A 23302-nucleotide genomic window follows, 5' to 3' on the forward strand; every position below is an offset into this window, starting at 1 on the left:
TACAAGTAAAGTGCAAGCTACGTAAATAATGCTGATTTTGAATAAAAATCAACTCGGAGGAGGACGAAATATTAAATGGACCTTTGTTGGAATACTGCGAAAGTGCTTGCTCTTTCGCATGCCATAGACATATGCCATGGACATAGATGCCACATGGTGTTAAAAAATCAGCACTTTTACCAATTTTAACCCATATAAGATATCCAAATTGTATTGCAAAGTTTGGAACCCTTGACCACTAAGTACACGAGTGGGAGGAGAGGGTAGGGGGAGGGACCATGGATACAAACAAAAAAGGGCTGCATCACATCGAGATTGGGGCTGGATTTACGAATTTTCTCCTCGGTTCGGGGCAAAAAAGAGTTTGCTGCCCCCAACCCCCATTCTGGAAATTGCCAATATCCATTAAAAAAAAAAAAAAAATAGAAATGATTAATTTTGTTTTTGTTTGTTTGTATTCAATAGGAGGAGCAATGAATTTATTCTCGCTTGGATTGCTATGTTTTGTTGCAACTGTGCCAACCGTCTACTCAGCCTATAACATTACACACGGTCTGCCATGGACTCGATGGAACATATCTGGAAAAGATGAAGATTTGCCCCGGTTTTTTAGATTTTCCCCAGAGCAGTTCGTGAAGTTTCGGAAAATGCTGCAAAGTGCAATCGGAAAATCTTCAGAGCTTCCTCATAACATAAAACTCGCAAAAAAAATCAAGGTATGGACTGAGAATACGAAAAAATGAGTTCTAATGAAAAGGTTTATACGCATAACTGATGTTTCTACTTACATATCCAAACCATACATATAAAATTTCCGCATCCTCGGAAATTGACGATACTGTACGCTCCAACTTAATTTGGCAGACTAGTAGACCCCAACAGTTGCAGCATTTAAAATAAGCTTAACTGCTTCCAAAAATTCCAAGATTTTAATTTGAGCGATATATGATTTCGTCAATAATATCAAACTAGACCCTGAAGTCGTGTTAAAGGAGAAGTAAATATTTAGCCTGCAATGATGTGTAAGAGTAATTTTCCTCGCAAATGAGAAAGTTTTTCTGCGTAATGAATTCATGCTGAATTTTTACTCAGAGCCTCCGAAGTCTTGAAAACGAATACTTTTGAGCCAATTGACATGAGTCAAGGGCTTACTTGCTTTTCTCAAATACTTTAAACCTCTAAAATCTGATTATAATTATTTTTTTTTTAAATGAGAATTTAAGAAGCAATTACGATACAGCATCCAGCCACCCAGGAACCTCTCAACGCAATAAAGTAAATTTTACATTGAGTTTCGAATCCAAGACTTTTAGAGCGTTGAGGTCAATACTAGATGAAGATCATTTTTTTTAAAACCCTATAGATAACTCATTAATTTATTTGTTTTCAATTCAGAAATTTCAAACAGTCTTGAATGGGCCTTTTCCATGCAACACATCAAATGCACGAAGCGCAGTTGTGCCAACAAGTGTTCATGAAGTCAGGCCTGGAGACATAGACGTAGTGGCTGCCATTGGAGATAGCTTAACTGCTGGAAATGGAGCGGCTGCTACCAACGTCTTCCATGTCGCAATTGAGAACAGGGGAATTTCCTGGTCCATCGGTAAGTTCAATTTGTTATCCCATACCTCAATTTTCTCTCCTCAGTTCGGAAAAATCTTTCACCAAATGCAAACTACTTGTAGGGCTTTCTCGGAGAATACCAGAGACAAGATACCTTTCACTGGCCTTTTGGCTAATCACCCTAATTACGGCTGTTGACCTACCTACATGGTGGATGACGAGCTTCGGGCGGTGACGTCATGAGCCAAGCAAGTTTCCCAAACTTCGGCCATTTTCGGCTTGTTTGCAAAACGAACCTGCCAACACGTTGTTGAACATCAAACATGTAGGTAAGTCAACAGTAGAATGCTGAAGTCCCGAAAGTAAAAGCTTCCACCATGGTCAAGATACTAGTGGAGGGTCTCTTGTCTCTGGAGAATACCCCCGAAGAGTGGAAGAATATATTCTATGGGACGTAATTTAACTACTTAGGTACTTGCAATGTAGCGTCATTCGTTATAATATTTTTTTACACCGTACCTTGAATTTATGGAAACGATGTGCAACTCCGTATGAGGCTCCTCGGTGGAGCACAGATTGGAGTAATTGCAATTACATTGTAACTATAGCTATTGCAGTGGAATGTTTTGTATGTTGCCTATTCAGGGCCGGATTAAGGGGGTAGCCCATGGCGGTGAATCTATAGGGGGCGACAAATTTTGCAATTTGTTCAATTGTAAGTAAAAAAAATCGGATTTGGAAAAAAAATTACAAACAAGAAAAGGCGACAAAATCTCTAATTTTCTGAGAGTATAGTAATTTCTACTTTTGTCGTCTTTCAGTTATACAAGAGACAGCACCTTTAATTAGTCGAGTTAAGAGAGAAACCAAACACGCAATTTGGCCTGGAACGGCGCGACTTACCTAGAGAGAAATGATGCCGAGGACTTGAGATGAAAAGGAGAAGCTCTCGGCGCGGCGATCCGCATGTAACACATATTAGCGCCTACAAGACTGCACGAATACTTCAGGCATTGCATCAAACACAGTGCGGTCATTGCGGACAGCGTGAAACGGATATCGCCTACAAGAATGCATGAATACCTCACGCATTGCGGCATACACAGTTCGATCAGCGTGAGACGCATAGCGCCTACAAGACTGCGTGAATACTTCACGCATTGCGTCACAGTGCGGTCTGCAAGGCGCGGCGGCGGAAGTTAAAATCATTAATCCACATTTATGTTTGTTCTTTCATATTTTTTTCGTTCATTTCTTATGAATGGAAGGCCTTGTCCACACAGAGATAGGTTTACGAAACTTAACTTTCTCGCAAAGTTCCGTGAACTTTTGCTAGTAGTGTTGACAGAGCTTTCCCAAAAAATGTGTTCAACACCAGTAAACGCGTCTTATGCACCCCTCCCCCGCTGGCACGTTCCTTTGATGATTTTCATTGATGTTTCAAAACGAATGAGAAGGCGGCGGCAAAATATAGGCGGCCCATGGGCGGCAAGTAGGTAAATCCGGCCCTGTGCCTATCTACTAATTGAAGGGGCTCTTCTCATTGGAATTTATTACGATGAAATAGGAAGAAGTTGTAATTCTTTTTGCGCTGCAAATTGCCTATGTATCTGGTACACTGCTCAGCAAACTTTTTTAATTGAACGTTTAAAACCGGCTTCAATTGACCAAAGGATGTAAAAATATCACAATTTCGTGGTAGAAAATGAAAATACATTGCATTAAATTGCTACTTTATTTCAGTATTTTAGTTATATTGCGCCACTTGGATGCTAAGCAAATTAAGTTTACCTGAATTTTACATTAGCCGCATGCATTAACGATCCACTCATGAGAGACAAAAGGCTCTTGCATGCCGAAATGTAAATAAACTTATTTCACTAAACTCTGTTCAATTACTTTTCACAAATTGAGCATTATAATAAATGTGAATAGCCAGTCACTAATTAATCTGAAGGTCGAAGCTCATCGAGTGTCTGGATAGAGAGTGATTTCACGCAATGCAATAATGAGAGGAAATTGTTGGAAAATCACGGAGACCAGTCTAGGGTTTTTAGTCAGCAAGTATGACGTGGGCTCGTGCTAGCAATGCCTAAAAGAACATGTAACTTCTGAGGAATATTATTTTGTCTATTGTGAAGCTTGGGAGTACATTAAGATGGATGCGATGTTTCTAGCTGTCGACACGATGATTATTATCGTTGGATGGAGAGTCAGTGGGGTGTCTGTAGCGTATCACGTCAAGGTCCGAGTTATAGCTGGAGACATAACTATAGTTAGAGAAGCTTCACAATGCTATGAATGTGGGAGCTCATTAAGGTTGGTGCGGAGGGCAAAGGTTAAAAATGATATTTTTGTAGTCTCAAAAGGAATCCTCATTTGTACGTGTCTGCTTTTAAACCGCTATAATTTTTCTTTTTTGCTTTTCCCTACTTCGAAACGGTCTTAAGAAGATAAAATCCGTCTCAAGGCAATTAAAATTAAATTGAGTCCAATGGACCACTAGACAAGGCACGAATTTAAGCAATCTGATACATGTTTCTTAACCAGATTTTCCAACGATTATTTCTGATTGGGAGCTAGATTAAAACTGCCCACCTTTTTGCTAGGACTCGCATGATTTTTTGTTTGCTTTCAAATAAATCTGGTTCCAATTTTAAAAGTAGGATCACTCGAATAGTTATTTTTGCATTCATTGCCCATTGTTCCTCTGAGATTTTATGCTCTCAAAAAAACTGACTGTATAGAGGAATGTTTTTTCCCTCTCCCGTATGTATCGGATTTTTTTTTAAATGCGTGACCTAGAATCGGTTCCGTGGCAGCTATGATTATTATCACGGATATAAATTTTTAAGAGCAGCCCAAGACAATGATAACAGTGGAAAAACAAGGATGAAAAAACATCATTAATTGTGTATTTTTAGCCTTGTTTTCCGTTTTTTCATCCTTGTTTTTCCACTATTATCACATCTATAAAGAAGGCATTATACGAGTTTTATTACAAAGAAAGGAGCTGATTATTGCTGCGATAATTTTAGGCCGTAGGTTTGAGCTTATTTTTTCGACTTTTTCCCCCCAGTAAACTTTAAATACGATCTTTCATTTCGCGTGAATCGATTTCTTGTTTCAGCGATATGAGCGTTGATAGTACTCAAAAACCGCGTCAAATGTCAAAATAACGCCCGGGTTACCTTGATCGTGCCGCTCCTCAAATATTTCGGTTATATTTCCCCCAACAAAAAATTGTGTCCGACTGCCACGCCCGAGGAAAAATTTAGCGAAATTTTAAGTCAATACGATGACACCGGTGGCATTTGAAGGACGTTATGAACCAGTGGCGTGGCGTGGCGTGCTTTGCGATAAATCGATTGTTATGCCATTTAAACCTATGGAAAGGATCGATAATCAGGGTGTTCGCAGCGAGCACCTTAACAATCGATTCTTTACCATAGGTTTAAATGGCATAACAATCGATATATCGCAAAGCACGCCACGCCACTGTTATGAACCTTTCGCGACGGATATTAGCGTTTCCCGGACGAAGAAACGTAACTTCATTCCGAGGTTGCAAAATTGACTCAAACAATATAATTTTTTTTTACAAAAGTGTACTTGTGCAATTTTATTGGAAAATTTATTTGATTTTTCCATGAGATCGAGGGAAAAATTAGTGAAATTTTCAGTCAGAAATGCGAAAAGATGCCAAAGATTCTTCCAGTAAAAACGGAATTTGTGAGGGGCAATCTGGCAACACTGAGAAAAAGTTCCGTTCTTTTGTGAGGAGACGATGACATATTAGCCAAACGGTCATTCTAATCAAGGCACGATCGATGACTGAGTAATTCGTTTTTTGACGAAAAATTGACTCAAACCATATATATTTTTTTTTTTTACAAAAATGCACTTGTGCAATTTTATTGGAAAATTTATTTGATTTTTCCATGAGATCGAGGGAAAAAATTAGTGACATTTTCAGTCAAAAATGCGAAAAGATGCCAAAGATTCTTCTAGTGCCTAAAAATGGAATTTGTGAGGGGCAATCTGGCAACACTGGGAAAAAGTTACGTTCTTTTGTGAGGAGACGACGATATATTAGCCAAACGGTCGTTCCAATCAAGGCACGATCGACGGCTGAGTAATTCGTTTTTCTTTATTACTCTTTTCATCCTCAGGGGAATGAACTCGAGCCAAAGGTATGCGCCTGGATATTAATGTCAGTTTCTACAGGAAGGAATGTCGGATTCAAAATTGCCCCACTCAAAAATCTCAAGAAAATAAAAGCAGCTTTGAAAATCTGGGAAATTATTTGTAGAGACATGCTAAACAGTCCCTCCCTCCCATCCTTGTGAGCTGGACACGTGATGATAGTTCGGGAGATCTTGTTTTAGGTTTATGGAGAAATTCTGCGGAAATGTCCTTTTTTCCTGTGGAAATTTTCTTTTTTTCGGTGGAAATGCCATTTTTTCCCTGTAAAACTATCCGCCCTCTTAATCAAAGTTTAACGCCTCTAACGTTAAACTGAACATTGAAAAAAAAAAAGCTGCTAATGCTAATGTGAACCAATTTACATATTTAATGCGGTTGATTTTATAATTTTATATGAGATGAAGACAGCATTTATAATAATCCTCTCCGCGGTTTAAAGTTTTATAGAGCTCTGCTTTATTTGTGGCTTTAAAGGATTCATACTCACATTGTTGCTCACTCATCTCGATCAGTTCGCCTTCAATATCTCGATCGGCAATGTGAGCAACCTGGGAGCAGTTATAGTTGCTCCTAGCATTTCGACCACGTCCACTTGGTTTATTCATAGCTATGGGGTTTAATAATATATTTCCCGATATTACCTATCGTTTACTTGCTCTATTATAATAACTTATCCCATTTTCCCTAAGATCGAAGCAGTTTACTGCCGTCCTAAGGAAGAACGCCGTATAAACCTTCAGGCGTTGCCAAATTTCCTTTGATAAAACTTGAATTTCCTGGTAAACTTATGAATATTTTTCTCCCAATTTTTCAAATTAGTTTGTTGGCAATTTCACCCAAAGCTCCTGAAAATTTCAAAAAAAAAAAATATTCATCACTATCCTTAAAAATAAGCATTTTATCAAAGGAAATTTGGCAACTCGCGAATGTTTATACGGCGTTCTTCCTTAGCACGGCAGTTTAGATGACAGTGAATATTACACTTACATTCGAATTCGAAACCCTGGGATCCCGCATATCTCTTTTAATGTCTCGCTGGCCCCAGAGATAGGTATCTACGAATATAGGAGTTTTGATTCCTGAAGAGGGCCTCCGCAACGGCAGCCATATTGGCCGCCATTTTGAAATTTCTGGGCTTCAATAAACCTGTAGTGAAATTCTGACCTCATCGGTGAAATTTACGACCCAGAAAACCCTATGAAAGATATACTACTTGGCAGTTTTACGCAACTTTCGGAGATTTGACCCTATCGTGGAAATTTTGGCGGCCATATTGGATTTTGGGCATCCCTTTGAGCCGGAGACAATTTTGGACCTCAAATTCGGACTCTACGACCAAAGTTACATAGTGATAGACCCCTTACACGGCATCAAAAACGAATTCCAACATCTTCAACCCCCGAGCCCCCATTTTGGCCGCCATCTTGAATTGGAGGGGTCGGACGCAAAATTGAGCTAGATAACATCTAAATTATTTTTCTGCACATCAAAAAGAAGAGATTAGGCCACTTTTCACACTTACTCCATTCACTATTCCACGGGAGGCTTCTTTTCAACATATGCCCCTGGATTAATTTATGCAGGCCCGCGCTGTGCCGCCGTCGCGCGGATCGCAGTGGTGCGAAAACCTTAAATTATAGACCCATCATGTAAGATATCGTTGGAAAGCTCAAAAGACGCTCTTTTACATGGCGAGTATTTAAAGGGGCCTTAATAATGCGATTTTAAAAGATATATGGGTTAAAAGCTTTTTTATCAATGCACAAAAACCGGGTTTTTTTGGAAAAAACACCCTGTATGTTGTCAAAATCAAAAAGTTTGTGATTTTGTCGTATTTACCTTTCAATTATCTATCAAACAAAAAAAAGAGAAATAAAATCGGTTCAGTGGATCTCGATCTATAGCGGCTCAAAGTACGCGCCGGCCGCCATTTTGAATGGCCGCCATCTTGGATCTGCCACCATTTTGAAAATGCCTCTTCGACTCAAAACTCTTCAAATGTCATCTAGTTTGATCCCTGAAAGCCGCTAAACTGTATCACGATTTGCCACTATTTGCCCTTTTTTGGTAATTAGCCACCGTACTACCTGCTCCGTCGCTTTTGAGAATTTAGGAGCCTTGCTGACATCACTGAATGTTTTAAATTTAAATCTTCTCAAGGAGTATCGCACATATCGCTAAATATTTTCATTCTGAGACCTTGGAGCCCCTTTCATTCCCGCTGACGTTTGATCAATCTGAAAGTTGCAGTATTGATTCCTAGGGGCCCCTCGCCTTTCGTCGCGTCGCGTCGCTTTTGAAGCCCCAGAGTTGCCTAAAGCATGCCCGAGCACAAATGGCGCTCGTGATACTCTGACCGGAAGCGGAAAGTGACAATTTCAGCGGCCGTATTCCATTTTTTCTAAAAGAAGGTACTGAAAGCCCACTGAGAGTAAAAGTTCGATTCATACGAAATATCCAAGGTTACCGGCTCAGGCGACCGAAGTTTTTGGACCCAAGAACCACACCTCAGTTCAGGAGGCAGAAGTTTTTGTTGGCCATTCTGAAACTCTCATTATTTACCGAAGACTCAGGTTACCTGACCCGAGGCGCAGCTCCCACGACCAAGAAATCCAGTCACCCGGACCGAAACTTTGGTGTTCAATACAAATCGAAGTTTTTTCCTCCATGCATGAAGTTTAAGCTCGGCGAAAAAAAGCAGAGGAGGAAATAGTATGCTAATTTAATTTTGTCAGGTATTCTAACTTCCACGAACGGTCGCAAGAGAAGGTAGGATCGATCCAAACAATTTGTAAGAACAGCTACTGCAGAACTTTTAAGCTTAGCGGTGGTTGCAACTTAAGCCAGCGGGCATGGAGTGCGACACTGCGGGAACAAGGAGACTCCTGTCCAGTTCCGCATGAGGTTGCGTATTACTGTCTCCGCTGGCTGAAGCTTTTATAAGCGAATCAAGGATGCTCTGAAGTTATTTCCACGGTTGCAGAAACGCGAATGCGCTCGGAGTAGTCACTCGGGCGTAGGATCTGCTGCTTTCAAGTCTTAGAGTAAATTAATCCCAGATCCACACCACACGGGCGGAGTTAGCATCACGCTGGCTACAGCGTCGTCTGTCGCGGTCAAGTTCAAAACTTCAGGTCGGTTGCCAATTTGACATTCTTAGCTCCACCACGCACTTGATTGCCGTGAAACGCAAATATTTCAGTCACGCTTCGATATCAATCGATAGCTCATTCAGGAGTAAATCGCTTTCATTGAAAACTGCTCAACTCTGAAAAGAGAAAAGGGAGTGGAGATTGTGGCGGCGCGTGGATGCGAGACGAGGAAAAAGGGGGGGGGGCTGGATTTTTCTGGTGTTGAAAAGAGCTAATGGAGGTGTTGCATGTGTGAGGAATTTGCGATTCGACTGTTGATTCCTATGCAAAAGTTCGCGAGAAACACGATGGTGCCACTGGTTTTCTCTGAAATCAACTCCCAAGCTCAAAAAAAGCTCTCAAGTTGAGGCCAAAATGGAGGGAATATCCCACCCTACCCTGAAAGTCCACCTCTACAGCAAGACAAACTCTCCATGCAAAGATAGGGAGCAAATACATTGACGGGGCTGCCGCTCCATTTGGGGACTCTAAAGCTGAAAACACGGCATCACTGCTAATGTATTTGCTCCCTATCTTTGCATGGAGAGTTTGTCTTGCTGTAGAGGTGGACTCTCAGGGTAAGGTGGGATATCCCCTCCATTTTGGCCTCAACTTGAGAGCTTTTTTTGAGCTCGGGAGTTGATTTCAGAAAAAACCAGTGGCACCATCGTGTTTCTCGCGAACAACAGTCAAATTGCAAATTCCTCACACATGCAACATCTCCATTGGCACTTTTCGAGGAAAACGAATTCGCGGTCATCCTCTCACTGTAACAATTTATAATATGACAATGTAACCATTGCTTTTTTTCAGGAGGTCAGAAAAATTGGCGGGAACATATGACTCTCCCGAACATACTTCGCGAATTCAACCAGAACTTGATTGGTTACTCGAAAGGCGATTCGATCGCTCAGGAGAAAAAAGCGCATTTCAACGTGGCGGAAATCGGCGCCATCAGCACGGATATGCCGTTCATGGCGCGAGTTCTAGTCAAGAGGATCCGTGCCGATCCAAATGTGGATTTCGAAAAACATTGGAAGGTAAGAGACGCACACCGGAATCCGTCTTTGCACGGAAAGCCCATCGAAAGCAACATTTACATCACCAAGGCACAGTGAATCGAGTCGATTACAGAGGTCGGACATGCAATTTTTGACTAAAATTGCAAATTTTAACGTTTATTTCGTCACGTTTTACATTTTAAAGGGTGCATCTAGCAGATAAATTTCACGAGAAAACCAATGTAACCACTTTTAGAACTTCAAATTTTTGTATAAACGCAGTCGTAAGCGTTTGAAGTTTCCAAATTTTGTCCGACCTCTCCTATTGACTCGATCCACTGTGCATGGGTGCTTTTTATGCTAACTCCACCTCCTTAATTTGGGGCCCGTGCAGTCGTTATCAATGCATCAATGCGTTAGTGCGTTAGGTTCGGAAGAATATTCTCGGACAACAATTTGGCTTCTTGGCGATGCGCCTTCAAATGGAGGAGAATGCAACTTCTATGACTTTTACTTCGTAGATCAGTATCGATCGTTAATCAACATCTTTCTGAACGAGGAGAGGTTTGGAATTTTCAAAACTGCGAGAATTAAAGATTACTATACAAGCTTATTACACGATACAAAAGAAACATTTTAAATTACGCACGAACCTACCTTAAAATTCATACGAATTTCGAAACTATTTCTCTTATTGTATTCTACATTGTCTTTAGCTATTATTGTGATCTCTCGAAGGATCCCTCTCCAGAGCTAAACTGCTGAATTCCACTTGCGGATCGCAATTGTAATTTTTACGATGCCTTTCAAGGGTTCTCTTGAGTCTCGTTGAATCACAATGTAAACCATACAGGAAGAATAATAATCGAAAAAGAAGCTCATCGGATAAAACATGAAATTAAAAAAAGCCTTGACACCATAATATTCAAACCTTTGCCCCCCCCCCCCAAAAAAAAAACCTCCAAGAAAACCAGAATATCTTTTAGAAGAAAAATAGAACTAATTTTTTTAACCCCCTCTTAATATGTTCCCAAGATCACCATTTATGGATGATTTCAGACCATTTAAAGAGAACTTAGTTCGTTGGTTTCCCTCGAAACAAAAGAACACGAGTAGTTAGCGTTTTGCGACACTGCCGTCGGAGGTTCACATATTTTGAACTCACAATTAGTTATTAAAATATTGTTGCACAGTGGCGGCCGCATCCCTTGCGTTAGTAAATTAGTGATGAACAAATAATTTTTGTAGCCATTACCACATATCTCTGACTCCTCTTGATATTTAATATTAAATATATTTATTCTTTTTCGGTGGAAAAGATAGAAAATAATAATATGGTGATACCAACAATAAGATTCAAATTGCAAATATCACATGTTTAAGGAGAGTCTTATAGGTATTCGATACTTAAAATGCAATTACACTTACCTATTTCCGTACATTTGGTCGTGTACATTCGCTGAGGAACAGTATTCTGCCCACTAAAAACTCAATAAAATTAGTAAATAGTGTAAAAATGCAGACAAATCTGCTAGTCTGCCAAATGCTTTGCCTATGTAAGCCAAGTATTCAAAAACTACACGTTCAAGTTATGTGACTTCACACGGAGGCAACATAGTCTGCCTAACCAGCTGTTTGAAGGAACTTCTTCGGCCCACATGATTGTCTTCTTTTATTTCTATCAAACCAATAAGTGAATGAGTGATGCTTTATTCCAATACCAGTAAAATCACGTAATATCTTATCATAATTTTTGCGCATACGCATCATGTGCTTTTAAAGTAAAATTGATGATGTCAAACATCATTTAATACTTTTGGCAGCAAATTTTAAGCGTGCTGAGGCACTGAAAATGCCAAACACGCTCATAAAAGCAAGCTTGAACATAAAATGATATTTACTGGAGAGGGTAGATTTGATATTTATGGCTTAACCGTATGTAGGGTCTTACTCTGATATTAATCCCAAGTCTCCATGTGTCTCAAGCATTAGTTACGAGTGTGCGAATAATTCAAATCGGATTTTTTGAAACTTTCGAGTGTAAAGCATTTTCCAGTGCGCTTGTTTTTAAGCGCACAGACTCGACTTATTTGGCTTAAATGCATAGCCTAGGGCTCACTCATTTAAAAATAACTGTCCCTTAGCCAAGAAAATTTGTTCTGAGTAAAAACACAGCAAAAAAAATGTGATAGAAAAAAGAAGAGCTCCTGTCAGGAATATATTTGACTTTTCAATTTTATTTTAACCTTATATTAATTGTGTGCAAAATGAGAATTTCGAATCATTTTTAATTATTTTTGATCTCCTCAAATCGAAGCACAGTCCTCAAGGTTGACAACTCAACTTTTCTATTTTTTTTTTACAGCTTGTTACATTGATGATCGGCTCGAATGATTTTTGCACCGATCTATGTTATAGTCCTGATATATGGGCAACACCTGAGAAACATAAAAAGGATATCGAAAACGTTTTGGATTACTTGCAGGCAAATTTGCCGAGAACTATTGTCAACTTTGTGGTTGCCCCAAGTAAGTATTGGGCTGTGCCTCCCATAGAATCTATTGTTGCATGTAAGGTGTCTCATACCACCCGTTCCAGGTTTTTTTCTCAGTTATATTAGGTTGGAGAGTGCGAGGGTAAATAGAGCATCGACCAGTGGCGTGGCGTGAACTGCGATATATCGATTTTTATGCCATTTAAACCTATGAAAAAGGATCGATAAACGGGGTGTTTGCAGCGAACACCTCAATAATCGATTCTTTACCATAGGTTTAAATGGCATAACAATCGATACATCGCAATTCGCGCCACGCCACTGGTATCGACCCCGAGGGATTCCGAATTTCACGGCCCTGGAGCCTCCCTCTCTGAAGGTAAAAAGAGGGGGGAGGGACTTGAGTGATCCTGTTGATTGAAAGGGGGGGGGGGCTTGTGTTGTTTAGACTATTGGGGGAAAATGATGGACTAAATTATAGGGTCTCTCGTGGGTTGCCTTTAAAGTTAATCTGTTACTTACTTCCTTTGACCATTTCAACCACCTGTTTTCACCAAGGATGCCTTCATTTTTCCTTCGTCTCCTTCATCTATTTTAGCTTTATCTTTCAATTTCAATAATGATTTCGCAGGTAACTAGATTCTCGGAACTTATAAATCTATGACCGTGAATAAGTCACTAGGATTAACAGATACAGACTAACTAAGACAGATTATAGACTCTTGGTGAAAGGTTTGTAAAATCTAAATTATTTAAAACCATCTGTGTTGAGGTTGAGACCTCTCAAGTGGGAAAAGAAAAACTTTAATTATTGGGTCGATACGCTTTTTCTGGTTCACAAATGATCACTTTTAGATGGATGTGGAGTTCACAGGCTCTTTTGATGTACTAAAATTTCTTTCATTTTAAAGCCATTGTGACAATTTTATGTCATTTTTTATATCCTAAATTAAGAGAGGGAAAAAGTATATTTGTTCTAGGAAAACAAAATATTGATTTAAATAAACTTCTTTTTCAGACCTGCAAATTATCACTGAGTTCTCTGCTAGCCCTCCGTTGTGTTATTTCACCCACGTCGCGGAATGCTACTGCCTATTTGCTGCCCAGTACAAACATAATTTAAGGAATTACATTAAAGTGATGGAGCTTTGGCAAAACGCCGAAGAAGAGCTGGTGAGTGTTCACATTTTCATCTCGACGTGGAAAAAATATCATTTTTATTTTTTTTTTTTTAAAAAAAAAATACACACTTCAATCAAATGCTTTACACTCGTCACTTACTCTATTCGTGCATCGAAATGTAATTCTACTGACGGTTTGTAAGCATTAATCATTTAAAAAAAGCCACCTGAAATTGTTTTAGAAACGATTACCGTAATTTTGGAGTGACTTATTCTTAATGAGAGGCACCATGAACTTTGCATGCGGGTGAGAACTTTTTCGTTACCAGAACTACATTCGTTCAAATCTAAACAGAAGAACGAAGTAGTAGTTCCCTGGTAAAAAGTGGCGATAAGAGCTGCGTTTCAAAATACCATAGGAATTCTTATAGCCGGCCAAAGAAGGCTACAGAAAATCATATAGCTGGCTGTAGAACGCGGAGAAAATCCTACGGCCGGGCTATGCGAAGCGATAAAAAATTATGCAGCCGGGCTATAGTTCCTATCGCCGGGCTTTACACTTTATCGCCTGACTGTTGCTTTTTCGCCATCGATTATAAAAGGCTATAAGAAATTGTGTAGAAATTCGTGTGCTTTGGAAATCATTAAGTTTGATACGGAACCACCTTAATATTTACAAAACACACATTATATTTTCCTTTAATACATATTTTTTTTCATCAATTAAAATGAGAATAATCCATACAGGATGTGCAAACATTTCAAAATCATGAGTTGAATAACGCTGACTCCGCCAGAGAGCTTAACACAAAGTGGAGCGGCGACGCACTGGCGCCTACAAACCTAACTGGGATACTTCACGCATTGCGTAACGCGGGAAGTATCCCTGTTAGGTTTGTAGGCGCCAATACGCGTTTTGCGTTGGCTGCCCGCCCGCCGCGCCGCGCCACAGCGTATCACGGCGCTTGAAGCAACTATTTCACACCAGACGTATTGCACAGTATCATACGAAATTGAAGGCGCTCCAACATGTTAGGATTGGCAGGCATCGGCATCCTTCAAAAGTACGGAGCTTTCCTCGCAAAATAAATCAAGATACTACGGCCCAAAAAGAGAGCAGTATTCCAAAAACTCACTAAGTCCTAGCATCCGTAATTAGTAACGTTTAGCATACACTTTATCGCCTGGCTGTTGCTTAATCGCCATCGGCTATAAAAGGCTATAAGAAATTGTGTAGCCGGCTATAGAAGCTATTGGAAATATTATAGCCGGCTGTAGGTCTATGGTATTTTGGAACACAGATTCTACTGCCAATTTTTACCAGGGTCACTAATAATTAGTGTCGGGACAATTGTTTGCGAAAGCAACTCATATTTTGTTGCCTATCAATGCAATTCTCCATATTTTGCAATATCGTTGTAACCTTGGTGTTCACAACTATATGGATCATTGAAAGTCTAATGCAAGCTCAGGTCTTTTAAATCTGTCACTGAAATTATCCGTTACTTACGTTACGTTCCATACTAACGTACTATCTCAAAGTTTTTCACGTGCCTTGCATTCTTTTTTTCAGTTCTATCATTTCATTTATCATCAGTTTTCTTGAAAATATCGTAGAACTGGGGAAAGAAAAGAAGAGACAAAAGTCACATCAGTCTGGATGCATCAATCATCAGTTGGCCCATTGGTTAGCATGTAAATATCTGTTGAGTGGTAGGATTTTATGATGTGACATTTTTCTCTTCTTTTCTTCCCCCAGTTCTAGGAACCTTTAAAACTATTTTCAAGTGGTCGTGAATGTCGTTGAATGCCATTTTAAATTGTTGTCGTTTTTCTTTCAACAGGCGAACCTGCCAAAATACAAAACTAGTGATGATTTTGCAGTCGTACTTCAAACCTTCACACGAGATCTCACGTTTCCAACGAAGAAAACGAGGTTTGGAAATACAGTTACAGACTGGTCTTATCTCTCTGCTGACTGCTTCCATTTTAGTCAAAAAGGATACCAGAGAGGTAAGAAGTAGTTGATTGTGGGGACTAAAAAGGCAAAATAATTTGATATTGATGAATACAGTTCATTTCTATTTCAATGTATCTGTGGAAGCTAGCTACTAAGTACTCGTAGTTTCCAAACTAATCTTTTCTCTGCGAATTCCTTAAAAGCTCCTACGAAGGGCCGGCTCTAGGAACACCACACCCGCGGATGACTGTACTAATCCTCAGGTTCCCACCATTCTTTCAGTACTATTCAAGAAAATCTCTCACAGAAAACGTTGCTTGGGCGGTTTTTCTCGACAGATATCTAGCAGCATTAGTTGTTGCCTTCGATTGGATAATTTATTTCTACGAGGAATCTTACTAAGATATTTTTCTTTCTCATTTTGAGGCATTTTTTTATCGATTCATTTGAATATTTCAGGGAATCTCCTCTATTGCAACGAGCAAATTACCTGAAATTTTTGAGGAACTCGGTAATAATCGTTCTTTCGTGGAAAAATAAATCACACTCCGCAAAGCGGTTGGAGGGGTTAGAGGGCGGTTAGTTGTTCAATAAAATTTGAAAGCAGCTGATGTCATTAGCTCCCTTCCCAGAAATACCGCCCATTTACACCCATTTTTAACAGGTGATGAAGGTAAATTAGCGCCCTAGCGCGCCGTAATAGCGACTTGTACATTACATGAAGGTAAATTAAAAACTCTAAGTGTTTAAGTTAAATCTTATCTTCCTTAATGGTTTTGTTATCGAAAACTTGATGCTCTTTTTTTCTCCCCTGAATGAGAATGGTACCTTTTTTTACACATCTTATAAAATAGTCAATGCTAGTGCAGGAGCCTGTGTTTCACTTACTGAAAAGCCTCCTTGCCCCTTGGTCTCATTTACATCAAATGTATTCTTTCTGTGAGAAATGGTGGATTCCAATAACAGCAAAATTCCTTCCCTACACGGTGAGAGAAATTTCGTGCATCGGACCTGAAGTTGAAGTTTCGGATGCGTGAGAAGAAAACTTCAGAGATCCATATGACCTCAACTTCGGGTCTAATGCATGAAATTTTTTCTCCGTGTAAAATGATCTGACTTTACCATATTGTTTTATTTTGTTTCTTAACTGTACAGTATTGTACCTATTGTTTTATTGCATTTTCCATTTTGTTTTATATTATACTTGGATCACTTAAGGTCTAATCTCCGTTTTTTTTGGTTTTTTTTTAAAGCGGCGAATGCTCTTTGGAATAATATGTTGGAGCCAGTCGGAAATAAATCAAGAGATTGGAAACTCGAGATGACCCGATTTTTATGCCCAACGGAGGAGTCTCCATATATTTGCACGTGGAAAAACTGTAAATAACTACCACAACTTCATCTTTGGCACCTGATCTTCGATGGATTATTCTAGTCAAAAACTGTCTTATATTTGACATTTTGTATATTGTTCAATTTCACACTTACTTAGAAATTCACTTTTCCAACATGGAAAAAAAGCGCATCGCCTTCCGCCCATTGCGAATTTCAAACTCAGAAGGTCTGCATGAGCGAGAGGCATTGCGCTTTTCTCGCATGAATCTTCAGTCAGCAAAACTCGTTTACATTGGTTACAGACTCTAAATAAGATCCAGAACAGAAAGTTTAACCGTAAATTATTATTATCAATTAAGGGTATGTGCCATAAGACCTCATATAAGTGTTCAAATTGACGTGTTTGAAAATTACACTGAGGATAGGTCAGATTTTCAAGCACTAAATTCAACCCAATGCATACGATAGAAAATGTCGGAATGAAAGACACTTTGAACGAATCTCGGATGAGCGGTAAAAAGGACCACCTTTTGCAATAAGGAACTACTATTTCTGGCTCAGTTTCAAGAAACATGCGTGCCAATAATATCCCCGTGCAGATATGTGCTGTTATGGGTGAGCCAGAAATGGTGGTTTCTTATTGCAAAATGTGGTCGAAACACGAGTAAAACTGTTAGCGCTTATTGGCCAGCTAAATTTTATCAGCAACTAATTATATATGAAGTCGCTCCTACAACGCACTCTGGCGTTCTGCGACATCCAAGCGCCACATAATGCCTCTCCTCTCAGAGGTTATCGGGCGACTGACACCGCAACATCTCTTCGTCAACGCTCTGCCGCCACCCCGTTACGGGACGTCCCCGCAACTAAGCAGAAACTAATGTGTTCTTAAATGGATGAATGGTTCAAAATTTCCTGTTATATACGAATTTTTTCTAGACTTTGGTGATCTATCGCGTGGAAAAAGTCGGTGATATTTAACTTGTTATCACAAGTCTTTCAAATTCTAATTCTTGCTATCTAGGTACTTGATATACTAGATATGCGATAAAAGTTCAAGTTCAATGAGGCAGACAGAAAGAAAAAATACATTCATTGGATTCAAAGAACCAAAAAATATAGCTCGAGTTTCCTTTTTGTGGTTACTGAAATTTTTCAAACTGAATTCCTAAAATCACATTACTGAGTAACATGCATCGAATTGCATAATAGTATTCGAGCTAAAAAAAATGGCTGGACGCCAATTTTTAGAAGGAATTAAAAAAATCTAGACAAGTTCACTCCCTTATACCTGCTGCCATATACCTTTATCTGTACCTATCACGTATCTTGCCACACAAACTATTGTTCCTTTTCTAAAAGTGTTTTATCTGTTTTCATTGTTTGCTCATTTTATATTAAGTAGGTATGTGTGAAAGAATTTATTAAATTCATTAGCTCAGTCATTACTTTGTCCTCTCATTCATGGGTATTCCAGCTTGGTCTCTGAGACTCTTGCGTTTTTTTTTTTGTCACTTGCTTTCAGAATAACGACTCATATGAGATCACGTTTCCTTGACTCGAAGATATACGCATTTGCCATTTTTCAGCCGAGTAAAGCGGTAATATGACGTTGTTCAACATTGATCTCGTACATCATTCTCTTTATTCACCACCGTATTTATGTGACACCCTTAGAAACTCACTAATCAGTTCATTCAAACCAATTTTAAGAGAAGGAAGCCAACTCACATTAAAAATAGAACCCGCAAAAAATTTTAGGTTTTAATATTATTACTCGCGATGAAATTCAGAGATGAGAGAAATTAGAGATGAATTCCAACGTCTAGTTTCATTTTAAAAATATTTTTTCTCAACTAGGAATGTATGACAAGAGGAATTTTGATGCGATATATTTAAGCGAAAAACTACCCCTGGCTCAATTTACCCCCAAAATTTGACTTGGCTCCATTCAACCCATTCCCTCTTAGTCTGTTTATTTTTCCTTAGTAGTATGGTTGAATGAAGTTCAAGAACTTTTTTTTTTTTTGTAAAACTGAAGAGATTTTTTTTGTTATTCTTAAAAAAATTGACATTGCCAACTGTAACTCTAGTAGTGACCTTAAAGGGGTTTCAAAAAGGTTGAAGTAAGAAGAAGCAAAATAAGAAGAAAGAAGAGGGAAAAAGGAGAAGAAGAAAATAAAAAACACCTACAAGTGCGATCATTAGAGTTTGTTATACGTTTACGCAATTACGAAACACTCTTAGATTAAATGTTTAATGATTTTGTAACAATTATAAGAACTATACACAGGCATTAAACGTGGTGAGAGGAAACTTTAAGAAACAACTTTTGACGAGCCAAAACCAGATACATAATAACATTTCTTTTGTTATTGATCTGCACAACAGCTAGAGGTTGGCTCACAATTGAAATAGCCTTCATGCACGCTGGGCTTGTCGATTTCCTCTGACATTTTTGCAGTGGTGAATGCATAGCTGAAGTGCGCTCCAGCTAGAATTGTATTCAGCAAATGGGTGGTTTTTATACAAGGATTGAAAACAAACAAATGGTAGGAAATAAAACATAATAAGTGGAACTTTGCAAAACAATAATCCGGATATCGGAACTTGGCTGTTTTGAAAACGCCTTCAAATGCGGCGTGATACCTCACGCATTCCGGAGAGTTCAAATAGTTGTATCAATGCGCCTTAGGAATGCGACGGAATATTACAATAATTACGTCACCTTAGAAAACTATTTACAACATATAGGCATTGTGTTATGCTGAAGTGCTACGTGTATACATTTTTAGTGTGATACACACATTAATTAAACAAGCAGGAAGCTCCAACGCATTGGCGTCGGAGAGCGGCTCTGGGGGCAGTAGTTGTAGTCAAGAATGAGGGCCTAGACACATTTTGTCATTGATGTACAATCCGACAACTGTCGATTCATGTTTTGTAACTTAGCAGATTTACGTAGCCGGTGTATAAATGTGTATTGGGCTTTGATATGGCGAATACATGGCATTATCACTTGTTGTATACTTTTAATTTTGAAAGCTCTTTGGAGGTCCGCTTCCTAAAAAATCTCTGGTTGATAAGTCGTTTAGCGAGGCTGCAAAAAATTTGCATTTTTATATCTGAAAGTGTAGGTATTGGTTTTTTGTATAATTGTTTTTTTGGATTGCTGGAAAAGTAACGCATACTTCTATAATTTAGGACTGAGTCAGGGAAATATAAGGTTCGTTAAATAGTAAATATTCCTAGTACCGTGTGACACTATTGTTAACGAAAAGTTTTTGCAACTTGTCAAAGAGGTTGTTGAATGATCTTCGAATAACTTTTGATGAGCTAGAGGTAATGGTTCTATCTGCAGCTCGTGGACTTCTGTACGATATTGTCCAGAATCATCTGAATTTTCAAAAAGTGTCCGCTTGTTCGATACCCAATTTGCTCATTCATGCATACAAGGAGAAGCGCATGAAAGCTTTAGCAGACATTTTGGAGATGAATCAAGAATTAGATGAAGAATTTATGACTTAAATCACGGCACCTTAATCACGGGATGACCTTAATTACGGCAACTATTTATTGTCCATGAGATGCAGATGGTTCCATTTCCCTAGCTCATCAAAAGGTATTCGAAGATCAATTTCATCAGCCACCCGTACGAACCACGTTTCTAGTGACCCGTACTTGCTTCGCACGTATGAAACATACAATCAGAGAAAACAGAATTCATCTTACAATAATCAATAATCAGTAGGACATGAATCGTTGCGATGTATAATACGACATTATAATGCGGCATTACTATTGTAATTCATTTTAATGGATTAGGGGCATTATAAATCATTATTGCCACGTCGGAATGAAATGTTGTAGACTGAATTGAAAAGCATGTTGGCAAAATTTATTATAAAAATAGTATAACATGTAGGTACATAACATAAAGGTAATACAAATTAAATGATTAGAGCGTGTATATTTCATTACATTATAGGTATATTACAATCATTTTTGTCATTGTTGGAAATTTTGATAGTTTGAAATTTGATAGTTGATAGTTGATAGTTTGAGAGTTGAAAATTTGGTTATTTTATTTAGTTAAGGTGATTCGATAGACGCCATATTTTGTGTCAGAATGGCATGCGACATATCCCATCAATTGGTTCCATTTTTTCATTTACTCATCATTTTTCTCCAATTTTAAGTTTCGCAATTCTGTTTTCAGGAGACTAAAGCACTCACTTATCAATTTGTATATTTATATTGAGTTAAGGGTAGAGACGTATTCCTCACCGGAATTGAGGAATGGAGGTGTTACAGTAAGTCCGGCATTAGGTTCCATTTCGACATCAGCGACGATCAACGCTACGATACTGGAAGCCAGTCTTCCGATATTAAATCCCTAGCGGGGAAGAAAAAAAATGCCTAGATTTCGCTAAAAATCCCTAAATCCCCAGATTTGCTCAAATATACTTAAAAAATCCCTAGATTTTGCAAAAAGCGCCATTTTTTAACGAAGAATCATGATGTCATTCGATGTAGCGATTTGCAATATTTAAATCTGATTGGCTCGTTTGAATTTTGGCGCTCTCTGAAAGCAGTGCTAATCCAGACCAATAAAATGAAAGAATATTAGTTGATTTCTTATTATTAACAGGTTGAATGCAGTTGAATGTCAAGTACATCGAAGGACGCAATCGTTTTAATTTCCGGCTTATTTGCGGGGAAAATAGTGTTGCCAAAAAGGCCTACAAAATATAGATGAAAAAATGTTTTCGATTGTCGAAGCTAGAATTGAGGTTAAAAAGTTGATTTTTGGTAACTTTACCTCATCAAAAAAAAATCCCTAGATTTCCTGAAAAATCCCTAAATCCCTGGAAATTCCGGAAAATCCCTAAATCTAGGGATAAACCCTTAGACATCGGATGGCTGTTGGAAGCATTAGAGTCAACATTTGAAACGCTGCTGCAGAATTTGCCGGGAGTATAATCGAGTGTTGAAAGTCAGTAGAATTGAACAATGTAATAATTGCTTTCCGAAATAAGCGTTATAATAAAAAAACCACGAATCTGAACTGTTAATACTGGAACACACCTTCTGTAAATGTACCTTGCGAGAGATAAGTAAAAAAATAGATGTACTGGAGGAGAAGTGCTTCTCCACAGAGTTTGAAGAAGGAAAAAAAATGCCCAAATTTACTTACTTCAGCATTTTCGGCAAAATCACTGCAATTTCCGAACCTTTTTCTGGCCAGGGGCCAAAATTAAATGATTATGAAGGGCCACTTAGATGTTGTAGATAAAAATAGGACTGTTGAAAAAGTCGCCGTTTTCAATAAATATGTTCCCGGAATGGAAAAAACAGCTCACAAATAAAAGCAAATTGCCATAGAAACTTCTTCACGAAATCACACACACAACGAAGAACGAGGCGCTACAGACGAGTCCGTCCAGGACAAGTTAAAAAATTCCCATGAGCCGAGTGCCGTAGGTTAAGGGCCCGTTCGCCAAAACTAATCGGAACTGTATGAATGAATTGCTCCTTTTAAAAATCAAAACAATATCGAATTGCGATATATTACACAGTTAAGATAGGGCTATGTCCTGTCGTAAGCGGCGACATACAGTCGATATCATTTCAATAATCGCCCCAATGGCCACGATAGTTGTTAGACGTTTACGGTTTCCCTGGTAACCTTTGTTTGCTATCAGCTGATATCGAGTAAATGACTAGGAAGCTCCAACCCAGTGGTTAAAGCTTCCTTAACCGCGAAAACTTTAAAATTCAAATTTTCAAATTTTGAACGTAAAGTACATTTTTTCCATCACGAGATAAAAGCACAAACAAGTTTTGAATTGTTGACTGTATCACCATGATTCCAAAAATACAATACACAACATAGCATTGACTAACAATAAAACAGTATGCAATAAAATAAAGTCATGACAAGGAACATAGCCGAAAATGGCGCCGATTCCCATCAACCAACGCGCGGTCTCTACAATGTAACATGCTGCATTGATACTCCCCAGCTGGGACCGTCCGGAATAGCAGCTCTAGTGCAAGCACCAGAGCCGCTAAAAATACAGTTGACAATCACTTACGATGCTAACAACCCAACATGATAAGTTTCGAGCTATGCTAGGTGTTTGAGGAGCTTTTCATTAAAACCTTTTTCCTCACTTGCATCTTTTGGTTGTGCCGATAATATTTCGGAAATCAGGGGTGTTAGGCATTCAAGCATCAACTGGGACCAGTGCATGTACAAATATAACTACGCAATTTTTATAAAGTGCTTTTTCTACTCTTCGAAGCCGAAATGATCAAAGCAACCAACTGGTGTAGCCATTTTTGATGGGTATGAATTCTATCATACACGTCTCATTCCATTAAGTAGAGTGTTCACATCAAAATATGATCGTACAGCAATCACTGCCGGAATTGGAAATATTCTGAAAGGAATTAAAACGCAAATTTACTCCATTGGACCTTTTTTG

The 23302-nt window shown here is 38.7% G+C and overlaps 1 protein-coding gene across 1 annotated transcript in view; it reads left to right on the plus strand.

Annotated features, from left to right (window-relative positions):
- Positions 1-18256, plus strand: part of LOC109043819 (phospholipase B1, membrane-associated) — a 38966-nt gene extending 20710 nt beyond the window's left edge. The window contains exons 2-8 of the mRNA XM_019061137.2: positions 466-716; positions 1396-1603; positions 9714-9940; positions 12267-12429; positions 13414-13568; positions 15361-15529; positions 16730-18256. Coding sequence (XP_018916682.2) covers positions 474-716; positions 1396-1603; positions 9714-9940; positions 12267-12429; positions 13414-13568; positions 15361-15529; positions 16730-16863 — 1299 coding nt within the window. The 5' untranslated portion in view covers positions 466-473 and the 3' untranslated portion in view covers positions 16864-18256. The remainder of the gene's footprint in view (positions 1-465; positions 717-1395; positions 1604-9713; positions 9941-12266; positions 12430-13413; positions 13569-15360; positions 15530-16729) is intronic.
- The last annotated feature ends 5046 nt before the right edge of the window (positions 18257-23302 follow it).

The sequence above is a fragment of the Bemisia tabaci genome, chromosome 3, assembly GCF_918797505.1.
Source record: "Bemisia tabaci chromosome 3, PGI_BMITA_v3".
Taxonomy (NCBI): domain Eukaryota; kingdom Metazoa; phylum Arthropoda; class Insecta; order Hemiptera; family Aleyrodidae; genus Bemisia; species Bemisia tabaci.